The sequence below is a fragment of the Haliotis rufescens genome, unplaced genomic scaffold, assembly GCF_023055435.1.
Source record: "Haliotis rufescens isolate VD_foot unplaced genomic scaffold, xgHalRufe1.0.p SCAF_18, whole genome shotgun sequence".
NCBI classification, from domain to species: domain Eukaryota; kingdom Metazoa; phylum Mollusca; class Gastropoda; order Lepetellida; family Haliotidae; genus Haliotis; species Haliotis rufescens.
In genome coordinates this window covers 27,840,795-27,854,068 of record NW_025963868.1, presented here as the reverse complement: position 1 = coordinate 27,854,068, position 13,274 = coordinate 27,840,795, and the positions used below count along the sequence as shown (strand labels likewise).

Below are 13,274 nucleotides of genomic sequence, written 5' to 3'. Positions count from 1 at the left end.
GCAAGGGCTATTTAAGACTTGCATATAATGTTATTAATGCAATTAATAGGGACATATTTTCAATGGGTAAGCAGTTCATGTCTACTTACCTCTATGAGACAGTTAAGCCTTGTATAATCCTCAGCTTTGAGAGGTGCATCTCCATCGATTGATTCAGTCACATTAGCAAGTTTACGATGGCGATTTCCCCCGGCAACTGATTGCGATCTGAATTCGTTTCCACGGAGCCAGACTTATTTTTCAAAGATTCTCTCAAGCCCTTAAGGAAGAGAGTGTAATTGAATTGACTTGTCTGTCATAAAACCGGCGTAATTGTATTCCGATTAAACACTACTGCTTATGTCAATTTAACTGCGTCCATCAATTCTGAATTCAGTTTAGATCGCACTGTGGCCTATACACGGACCCTCATGGTGCTTGTGACGAGACGTCTCCAGCATTGACACTACAGGAGAAATACACACCTTCTTGACGACCTGTTTTATTGGTTGACAGTTTGTGTCATGTGACGTGAAACGTCATACTGGTATAACCAATCATGGGAGGCCATACTAACACAGTTTCTGCCTCAATATATACACCCTTAAGTTGGAACGAGAAAACGCGCCTGTCAATGTTTAGTGAGAAAATGCAAATATACTAAGACAGGGGTCGGGAATGGTGGTTACTGCGGGGATATTGATTTTAGACTAGAGAGAGCCGACAAGGAACAGATAGAAACAGATCCGTGATTATTATCATATACTAGTGCCAGACTTGCGTCGCCATGACGTGTGAACAACAGCTCTATGTCATTGCCATCGACCCCATTTAACACATCTGTGTTTGTAAGGTATGGTGTCGAAAGGCCAAGATAGGAATCTGGGCGAATCTCGTATTTGAGTCAGCGTTGACATACATTGATTGAGTTGGGTGAGTGCTTTTTAACATCACAGCACATGTCAATTTTGTTTAACATCACAGCACATGTCAATTTTGTTTAACATCACAGCAGAGGTCAATGTTGTTTAACATCACAACACAGGTCAATGCTGTTGAACATCACAGCACAGGTCAATGGTGTTAACATTAGAACTAAAATCAATGTGGTTTAACATCACAGAACAAGTTAATGTTGTTTAACCATCATAGCAAAGATCAATCGTATTTAACATCACAGCCAAAGTCAATAGAGTTTAACATCACAGCAAAAGTCAATAGTGTTTAACATCAAAGCACAGGTCAATCTTGTTCAACATCACAGCACAGGTCAAGGTTGTTCAACATCACAGCACAGGTCAAGGTTGATCAACATCATAACACAGACCCGGAAGATTCCGGGGTAGAATAGGTCTTCAGTAACCCATGCTTGCCGCAAAAGGCGACTATGCTTGTCGTAAAGGGCGACTAACGGGATCGGGTGGTCAGGCTCGCTGACTTGGTTGATGCATGTCATCGATCCCAATTGCGTGGATCGATGCTCATGATAACAATCACTGGATTTTCTGGTCCAGACTCGATTATTTACAGACCGCCGTCATATAGCTGGAATATTGCTGAGTGCTGCGTTAAACAACAGACACTCAAAACAAACAAACAAACAAATCATAGCACAGATGAAGGTTGTCCAACATCACAGCATAGGTCAATGTTGTTTAACAGACTGTTTCATAAAGCTTACCTTAAAGGAGGGACCAACACATCCCCGATATTTTTCTTCATTTGTTGACAGTAAAATTTGTTATCCACCCGGAGAAAAGGGATCTTATGGTTGCTAGGATACAATTGTGCTGTGACGTCATACAGTCGTTTGACGTCAACTTACTTTCGTAAAACTCGCCATGTGTGCGGACTGAATTTTTTTCTCGTTAGTTCGTAAAGTAATTAAAACATAATTTCAAACACTTTCAGCATACATGTCCTTTCTTAATTAATCAGACATTGTATCTAAAAACTGCTACTATTACATAAACAGTTATAAGTTGGAAAAATGAGTCAAAATGTTTGATGTCATGTATCTCTGTAATAAATATGAATTGAAGCTTGTAAATTGTATTTTTATGGTCCTAAGATACTGTAGTTTTAAAATATAATAAGAAGTGAAAACGTGATTTTTTTCATCCACAATCCCCCTATCTCATGGCACAGGAGTCTGTCTCTAAAAAATAGATGAATATGCATGAGGGCGTCTATTTTTAGATACTGACTCCTGTGCTCATGGTTGGTCGCATTTGTGCATTTACAAGATGTCAAAATTTTCGCATTTATGTCTCATACTACGGTATGCGTTTCTGTCTGAGAAGATCCTTGAACATGTCATCATTTTCGCCTTTATGTCTCATACATACTAGTATTTGGTTTTACGGCATCAATGTTTGGAACAGCTCCGTAATGCTAAGGAACGAGTCTGTTGTGACGCCATCTGTCCAGTAACTCATGGTACCAGCTACGTACGTTGAGTGCGTGACAGATCGCGATGACGTCACCTAATGGTGTTTCGAGTAGGCTGAACCACTAACTTGGGTTTCAACAGTTTTGCAGTCACATCATTTCAGTGTTTAATGTGAGAGTGGCGCTGATTCGTAGACAAGTCTTTTGATCATGATGGATCTGTGGGTGAGTGAGTGAGTGAGTGAGTGAGTGAGTGAGTGAGTTGATGATCATATAATTTATAGCCCAAACAGTAATTACCGCCTCCGTGGTCTAGTGGTAGAGCGCCCGGAGTCGGGGGTTCGATCCTTGTTAAAAGATTGTACTTGTTGTTACCCTGCCTGGTGATCGACAAAACAAGGACTGGTCGGCTCGGAGTCAATATTCTTTGTCAGAGACAATTGGGTATTCATTTAAAAACTACGGCATTGTATCTGAGTGGGCTAGCACTATAAATCGGCATCAGACAAGTACAAGCAGCCACACACACACACACACACACACACACACACACACACACACACACACACACACACACACACACACACACACGTGTATGTACGTCGGTATATAAGTGCAACAATCTTGAACGTGACTTTAAACCCCATTTCACCTCACCTCACAATAAGGAATGTGTTCGGGCACACTCTATCTTTCTCAGAGAGCGTCATACGACTCTTGCTCAAAAGTTATCAACATACAGTTCCTCAAGGTCTTCACAATGTTTTAAGTCCAAATGTGTCGCATCTGTGACAAAAATGATGTCCAACTTGTATCAAAGGTTGTGTCGCTTTCTCCAAAACAAGGCAACAGCTAGATGTATTCATCAGATGTGTCTCTCTGTCTCCCCCCCTCTCTCTCTCTGATACAGACACTAGTGATACAGACACTAGTGATACAGACACTAGTGATACAGACACTACTGATACAGAAACAAGTGATACAGAAACTAGTGATACAGACACTAGTGATATAGACACTAGTGATACAGACACTAGTGATACAGAAACTAGTGATACAGACACTAGTGATACAGACACAAGTGATACAGAAACTAGTGATACAGACACAAGTGATACAGACACAAGTGATACAGAAACTAGTGATACAGACACAAGTGATACAGAAACTTGTGATACAGAAACTTGTGATACAGAAACTAGTGATACAAACACTAGTGATACAGAAACTTGTGATGCAGAAACTTGTGATAAAGAAACTAGTGATACAGATACTTGTGATACAGATACTTGTGATACAGAAACTTGTGATACAGAAACTTGTGATACAGAAACTAGTGATACAGACACTAGTGATACAGAAACTTGTGATACAGACACTAGTGATACAGAAACTAGTGATACAGAAACTAGTGATACAGACACTAGTGATACAGAAACTAGTGGTACAGAAACTAGTGATACAGAAACTAGTGATACAGATACTAGTGATACAGACACTAGTGGTACAGACACTAGTGATACAGAAACTAGTGATACAGATACTAGTGATACAGACACTAGTGATACAGACACTAGTGATATAGACACTAGTGATACAGACACTAGTGGTACAGATACTAGTGATACAGATACAAGTGATACAGATACTAGTGATACAGATACTAGTGATACAGATACTAGTGATACAGAAACTAGTGATACAGACACTAGTGGTACAGACATTAGTGATACAGAAACTAGTGATACAGAAACTAGTGATACAGAAACTATTTATACAGAAACTAGTGGTACAGAAACTAGTGATACAGATACTAGTGATACAGACACAAGTGATACAGAAACTAGTGATACAGAAACTAGTGATACAGACACTAGTGATACAGAAACTAGTGATACAGACTCTAGTGATACAGACACTAGTGATACAGACACAAGTGATACAGAAACTAGTGATACAGACACTAATGATACAGAAACTAATGATACAGAAACTAGTGATACAGAAACTAGTGATACAGACACTAGTGATACACGAACTAGTGATATAGTACACAGACAAATTAAACATGTACCGTATTCAGTATATTAGAGGCCCGGGCGCCTATCCAGCATCAATGAGAGGCCCGACGTCTATTCTGCTTTACAATCACACAAAGGATACGTTTGCAAGGAAAGGCCATTACTAATCATCAGCATATCACAGTAACAAGAAAACGGTTGAGACGGGCGGCTAATAGCGGCCCGGGTTTTGTTTTGGACAGAGCGAAGGACCCCGCGTCAATTGGAGGCCGGAGAGTATTGGATATCCTGCGTCTGCAAGAGGAAATATGGTACATATTTAATCAGAGTAACTTGTGTGCCTAACGAGCTTTTTTAGCCGTCTCCAGATTCAGTCCAACCAGCCCAGCGAGGCTCACGACACAAGAAGTGCTGAGTTTGCATAATGTGGTTCAACAGATGAAGATGGTAATGGCACGGGTATGTTTTCAAGGATTGTAATTTATCAGATGCGTGAATGTGAAATAGGAAGGAATTGAGTCAACTAATAATAATAGTAATAGTAATAGTAATAGTAATAATAACAATAATAATAATAAAAATGATGATGAGTGAGTGAGCGAGTGAGTGAGTTTGGTTTTACGCCGCTTTTAGCAATATTCCAGCAATATCACGGCGGGGGACACCAGAAATGGGCTTCACACATTGTACCCATGTCGGGATTCGAACCCGGGTCTTCGGCGTGACGAGCGAACGCTTTAACCACTAGGCTACCCGACCGCCCCTAATGATGATGATGATGATGATGATGATGATGATGATGATGATGATAAGTGAATTTATAATGCGCCAGATTCCATTCACCAAGTGGATGCTCATAGCGCTACACTGAAGTTGTCCTTCTCTCACAATAAGATCCTGAATACCTAGCATTAACGCCTCCACAAAGAGTGAGTGAGTGAGTGAGTTTGGTTTTACGCCGCTTTTAGCAATATTCCAGCAATATCACGGCGGGGGACACTAGAAATGGGCTTCACACATCCTCCACAAAGAGTGAAACACGCCGTAAAATAGATGCATCTTCCAACAAAGGAGTCTTGTACAACAAGAAGCCATGGACTGAATGCATAATCACGGCGGGACAATTTCACAGTTTCCCCGGGGTAAAGCTGACACTCACAGGCAAACCGTTTCTCCAAAGAAATAAACGTGAATCATTATTTTAATCAGTATATCAAGCACTAGCGTAATTATAACAACTACTGACAATACATATTAATGTCTCTGGGGGCGAGAGTTTCACGATCACCATCCACATCACCATCACTTTAATCATGACCATCACCATCACCATCACTTTCACCATCACTTTCACCATCACCATCACTTTCACTATCACCATCACCATCACCACCACCATCACCATCACCATCACCATCACCATCACTTTCACCATCACTTTCACATCACCATCACTTTCACTATCACCATCACCATCACCACCACCATCACCATCACCATCACCATCACTTTCACCATCACCATCACCATCACCATCACCATCCACATCACCATCACTTTAATCATGACCATCACCATCACCATCACTTTCACCATCACTTTCACCATCACCATCACTTTCACTATCACCATCACCATCACCACCACCATCACCATCACCATCACCATCACCATCACCATCACTTTCACCATCACCATCACCATCACCATAACCATCACCATCACTTTCACCATCACCATCACTTTCACTATCACCATCACCATCACCATCACCATCACCATCACCATCACCATCACTTTCACCATCACCATCACCATCACCATCACCATCACCATCACCATCACCATCACTTTCACCATCACCATCACTTTCACCATCACCATCACTTTCACCATCACCATCACTTTCACCATCACCATCACTTTCACCATCACCATCACCATCACCATCACTTTCACCATCACCATCACCATCACCATCACCATCACTTTCAGTTTCACCATCACCATCACCATCACAGTCATCATTACCATCACCATCATAAACAAGACGTTAAGCATTGGCCTCTTCCCGTTATGGCCCAAATAGAAACTATACAATGCTGCCGACTGTTTGCAGCAAGACGTACACGACCCCGACTTCTACTGACTCGCTACAGCCAATTGAATTAACATTACAACACACGACAGTAAGAATGATCGCCCCAAGCACTTTGCTGATAATGCAATTTTTTACCGTCTAACTTGAGAGACAGGGACACCTATCTATCTAATTCCTGCATCATCAACAACATTAAGACAGATGCGAATAGGTTCAGCTTCCTTCGGTGTTATTTGCGTATAACATTGCCGAATTATCGACATCTCAATATTGATTGTTTTATTATTCGGCCTTATTACTAGTATGTCTCTAGATTTGTCAGCATCATATCTTTGCTCTTGGTTTTCACAAAATGTAAGACGTCCAAGGCCTTCATTACTTTTGGCCGTGATATTGTTGCACTATTGTTCAAAGCGGGTCACACTATTGTTCAAAGCGTGTCACTCACTCACACACTCACTCGCTCACTCTGCTGTGAAAGCCATGGTTAGACCGACGAGAATAAAGTACGCTGAATGCTACGAAGGCGAAGGTTAGCGTTGTCTAGAAAATTAATAAAACTGTGATGATGATTCTTCAAATTTCAGTGACAGTTTTGGGAAACAGACTCTATGTAATTCAGTATTGTATTACTGGACCAACTGTGGGTTAACTTATCAGCAACTGGCCGACTGACGGACTGACTTTGACTGATTCACTAACTCTCTAACTGACTGACACCTGACTGACACCTGACTGACACCTGACTGACTCTCTCACTGACTGACACCTGACTGTCACTGACTGACACCTGACTGACTATTTGACTGTCTGACACCTGACGCTGTCAGTGACTGACACCTGACTGACACCTGACTGACACCTGAGTGTCACTGACTGACACCTTACTCTCTCACTGACTGACACCTGGCTGTCAATGACTGACACCTGACTAACTCTCCCACTGACTGACACCTGACTGACTCTGTCACTGACTGACACCTTACTGACTCCCACCGACTGACACCTGACTGACTCTGTCACTCACTGACACCTGACTGACACCTGCGTGACACCTGAGTGTCAATGACTGACACCTGATTCTCTCACTGACTGACACCTGCGTGACACCTGACTCTCTCACTGACTGACACCTGACTGACTATCTAACTGACTGACACCTGACTGACTCTCTCACTGACTGACACCTGACTGACACCTGACTGACTCTCCTACTGACTGACACCTGACTGACTCTCCCACTGACTGACACCTTACTGACTCTCCCACTAACTGACACCGAACTGACTATCTGACTGACACCTGACTGATTCTGTCACTGACACCTGACTGACTCTGTCACTGACTGACACCTGACTGACTCTCCCATTGACTGACACCTGACTGACTCTGTCACTGACTGACACCTGACTGACTCTCCCACTGACTGACACCTGACTGACTCTCTCACTAACTGACTATCTGACTGACACCTGACTGACTCTGTCACTGACTGACACCTGACTGACACCTGACCGACTCTGTCACTGACTGACACCTGACTGACACCTGACTGACTCTGTCACTGACTGACACCTGACTGACACCTGACTGACTCTGTCACTGACTGACACCTGACTGACACCGGACTGACTCTCCCACTGACTGACACCTGACTGACTCTCCCACTAACTGACTATCTGACTGACACCTGACTGACTCTGTCACTGACTGACACCTGACTGACACCTGACTGACTCTGTCACTGACTGACACCTGACTGACTCTGTCACTGACTAACTCTGTCACTGACTGACACCTGACTGACACCTGACTGACTCTGTCACTGACTGACACCTGACTGACACCGGACTGATTCTCCCACTGACTGACACCTGACTGACTCTCCCACTAACTGACTATCTGACTGACACCTGACTGACTCTGTCACTGACTGACACCTGACTGACACCTGACTGACTCTGTCACTGACTGACACCTGACTGACACCTGACTGACTCTGTCACTGACTAACTCTGTCACTGACTGACACCTGACTGACTCTGTCACTGACTGACACCTGACTGACTCTGTCACTGACTGACTCTGTCACTGACTGACACCTGACTGACTCTGTCACTGACTGACACCTGACTGACTCTGTCACTGACTGACACCTGACTGACTCTGTCACTGACTGACACCTGACTGACGCTCTCACTGACTGACACCTGACTGACACCTGACTGACGCTCTCACTGACTGACACCTGACTGACTCTGTCACTGACTGACACCTGACTGACACCTGACTGACTCTGTCACTGACTGACACCTGACTGACTCTGTCACTGACTGACACCTGACTGACTCTGTCACTGACTGACACCTGACTGACTCTCTCACTGACTGACACCTGACTGACTCTCTCACTGACTGACAAACATTCAGGACAATCACGTGGAGTTTAATCTTCTCCCCGCGAACCTGAATGCATTTGCGACAGTTGATTTCTCGAAAACAAATATATAAACAAACAGTCACTGAACAGTTAACCTAAAGGGTCCTCCGATACACATTGAATTCACGTGCACCGTAAAAAACAATCCGCGAAGTAAATGACATTGTTCGTGTATTTGACCCACAGAACCGACAATCCATGAACAGTTTTTCAGTCTATTACTTAAATAGTCCAAGCACTTGTGGATTCCAACTCCTTTGATTTGAATGTCTCTCTCCTCATACACTTGCTGACCCTATGAGCTATCTGAATGAAGACACTAAGGGTACTGCTAAGCTGACGATGAACCTATTGACCCACTAAACCATCTGAAGCCATTCAATACACTCCAGATAGTCCTGCCAAACTGACGAAAGAAGTACCTGCTGACCTACGAAACCTTACATTCCGAACCACAATTATCTAAGACAGGAAATCGGAATCCTACTGCGAAAAGCAGCAGTATTTATTGCCACAACAAATTATATTCAACCTTTAATCGTGTATTGAAAAGGCTTCCTTCATCGACAAGTGAGAATCGATCTCCCCCTGATTAACGGGAGACCAATGAGACCTCACTATCAGATGACCCAATCAATGGATCCCCACTCGACTGATAAAAATAGTTAGAGATAATTTCAATTAGTTGACAGAATTGCAATCTTCTGTGGTCGCTGCCGACGTGTAATTGTAGGCCACCAGATATTCGGCGACCAGATGATGAGGAGCACGATGTTGTTCGCCTACGAGCATTGACCTCTGTGACGTTGTAATTTACAGACATAAGTGATGCGCCTACCGTTAATGACCTGAAAGATTAAAATGTCGCATACCTTTATGTTCGTCTCTTGATCTTTGGTTTTAAATGTGACTGGTGATGGTTTCACTGCGTTTCCTGAACGTGTTAAATGACAGTCGTTTTGGTAAACGTGCTTGGGATAAGTGGTTGTCATAATTCATCATTCGTCGAGTATGCGGGCTTTATATACTGGTTGTTACAAAGTGGACGAGGGATGTAGAGACCAGATGTCCAGTACGAGAGTACGAGAGGCGTTCAATAAGTTTTGCAACTTCAATATAAGACCAAGTCGCAGAATATCTTTTGCACTTTTTTTCTTCAATATAATCTCCATTCACCTCAATTCACTTATTCCATTTGTCCTTCAAGCTTTTAATAGCACTTTAATAGAAATCCGCAGATAGGCCCTCTAACCACGCCTCTGTGGCAGCCTGAATGTCCACGTCATCCTGGAGACCCGTGAAGATTCCGGGGTAGAATAGGTCTTCAGCAACCGATACTTGCCGTAAAAGGCGACTATGCTTGTCGTAAAAGGCGACTAACGGGATCGGGTGGTCAGGCTCGCAGACTTGGTTGATGCATGTCATCAATCCCAATTGCGTGGATCGATGCTCATGATATTAATAACTTGATTGTCTGGTCAAGACTCGATTATTTACCGACCGCCGTCATATAGCTGGAATATTACTGAGTGCGGCGTTAAACAACAAACCAACCAACCACACCAATCGTTATCCTGGAAGCGTCTTCCACGTAGGGCAGATTTCATTTGCCGGAACAGGAAATAGTCACTGGGGGCTGTAAGGTGGGCTATTTAACTGTTCGAATCCACATTCACATATGGCGGCCTGTGCAATTCCCGACTTGTGAACCGGAGCATGTAAGGAACTTTGTTACATCACGTTGTTCATGTTTGAGAGAATCCATGATTGTGACCACCCTTAGGTGAATGAATCCATCACATCTAACTTATTGTTGTGTCTGTCAACCTAATGTTCTGACTAGTGTCACACCTACCACAAGTTGACATTGTTTGTGGAAACACAAATGCCCAAGTTGCAACCCTCTTTCAACAGGAGGTACACTCGAATCCGTCCATCGCTGTGGCTGAGGTGAAAACGAGACTCGTCAGTGAATAGAACTTGTCCCCACTGCATGGCCGTCCAGCGTAGACGCTGTCTGCACCACTGTAGACGTGCTTGACGGTGGTTTCCTGTCAAAATGGGACGTCTGGCGGGTCTTCTGGCGACAATCCCTGCACATCTGAGGCGACGACGTACGGTTTGTGAAGATATTCGTCGAAGGCCAGGGATTCTTCTTGCAGTCACTGTTGCTGGCTGGAATCAATTTCGTAGGTGTGTTGTTCGAATCCAGTTGTCTTGTCGATTATTGGTTACGCGTGGCCTGTCACTCCGAGGATGGTCTCTGACTGCATTCGTCTGTTGCCAGCGTTGCCTTAAACACCAAATGGTGTTCCTTTGGACGTTAGATTGTCTTGCAACACCACGTTGACTCAATCCTGCTTCAAGCATACCATTGGCTCGCAGACGCTCATTTTTGGACAGGCGTGGCATTTCGTAATGTTGAATAATTGCGTAATTTCGTTGTTTTTCTGAGTGGTTGTTGTCAGCACGATGCTAAACATTCATGGGTAGTGAAATGCATGGGGCTTGCATAAAAGTCAACTTTTGCATGGAATGCATACTTTTCTGTAGCAGTTGCGTTTTTGTGACTTGATTCCATACATGTACTACAATATTAAAAACCCAACTTGTTTGAAAAATACACTAAAATATTGGTGTCACAGGAACTTTTGTTGTTGAGTATATATAACCTGTTAGTTGTGATGATGTATACCGTTCTGTTGTTGTTTTACTTCTGGTTAACTTTCCGTCGTTGGTTTACTGATATGTAGCCTTCCGTCGTTGGTTTACTGATATATAACCTTCTGTCGTATTTTTGCTGATATATTGATTGATTTTGTGATCAATTTCTGTCTTTTGTGATGATATATCATTATGTCGGTATTTTGCTGATATATGGATTGATTTGCTGATCACTTTCTTCCACTGTTTCGTTTAATAAATAACCTGTATACACTGATACCAAACTTTCTGTCCTTGTTTTTCCATCTTTCCGAGGCAAGAGCGTCCACAAGCTTGTTTATCAAAGTCTTGTTTCCACCCTTGCCACATCAAGCCACTTTCCTGTGCTAAATATGATTGGACTATCGCACATATTGATAATCCAATCAGAGAACGTTTGACAAAATCAACATCCACGACTAGTACATATTCGTACGAATGTGATTTACCCTAAACGTCTTTGTTGTCACGAATATTGTCTCCTTCATCTCAACAATTGCCTGTGTTTTTTTAAGGGATGAAATCGCGAATGTTTCGTTATCTGACCGACTATTTCGTCGTACTCACCATCGTTGTGCAGCCATACGAGATAAGAACAGCGATCTGATTGGATATCGCGTTTTCATTGCAAGGGCGACAACTCGTGATCTACGCTTGGTGGTGCCAGGGTCGAAACAAGAAAAGCGTCCTTGATGTGGCAAGGGTAGAAACTATGGTTCGTTCGTTTCAATGTCGTACCAATGAATGAGTGAGTGAGTTGGGTTTAACGCCGCTTTTAACAGTATTCCAGTTATATCACGGCGTGTCAGCTTAATGTGGGAGGAAATCCCGAATTGATGCAGGTCACGGACGTTTACCACTTCGGTGAAACCCACGAGCACGGGTATGGTGCTGACCTAGAAACATAATCGGGGCGAACCGGGATTCGAACCCACAATCATAGGTTTCTGGCGTGCCCAAGGGACGCAACTCTGCACAGCGAATCGCGGCGCCTTAGACGACTGGGCCACTTCGTACCAATGAAATAGATGTAGAATGTACACAGTATAGATATAAACCCCAAAGCAACAATTCGTCTTAAATGACAAGAAAATTCCAGTTATATCACGGCGTGTCAGCTTAATGTGGGAGGAAATCCCGAATTGATGCAGGTCACGGACGTTTACCACTTCTGTGAAACCCACGAGCACGGGTATGGTGCTGACCTAGACACATAATCGGGGCGAACCGGGATTCGAACCCACAATCATAGGTTTCTGGCTTGCCCAAGGGACGCAACTCTGCACAGCGAATCGCGGCGCCTTAGACAACTGGGCCACCTCGTACCAATGAAATAGATGTAGAATGTACACAGTATAGATATAAACCCCAAAGCAACGATTCGTTTTAACTGACAAGAAAGTTGTTAATTCGTCCATACCAAGCCGTCACAATAATTTCAGAAATTGTCATAAAGTAGAAAAAAGTTGTTTATCAAACTCTCATGTAATTGTTGGTGTATTAATACCTGTTGCTACAGGGGTATCTGCATTGTAATCTGAACAGTCCTACATTCGCACGTGAATTTCGCGCATGTTGGGCCAACCCAGGCCACTATTGCCTTTTCTGTAATAAAATTTCATCAAATGAATAGTCTAAAT

The 13,274-nt window shown here is 43.2% G+C and overlaps 1 protein-coding gene across 1 annotated transcript; it reads left to right on the top strand.

The window, feature by feature from the left end:
• The first annotated feature begins 2,455 nt into the window (after positions 1 to 2,455).
• Positions 2,456 to 9,726, top strand: LOC125381446 (aspartate and serine-rich protein-like). Its single transcript, XM_048397991.1, has 4 exons — positions 2,456 to 2,480; positions 3,341 to 3,526; positions 3,701 to 3,814; positions 9,665 to 9,726. Exons 1-4 carry the CDS (start codon positions 2,456 to 2,458, stop codon positions 9,724 to 9,726), a joined length of 387 nt encoding a protein of 128 aa, XP_048253948.1.
• Positions 9,727 to 13,274: the final 3,548 nt, after the last annotated feature.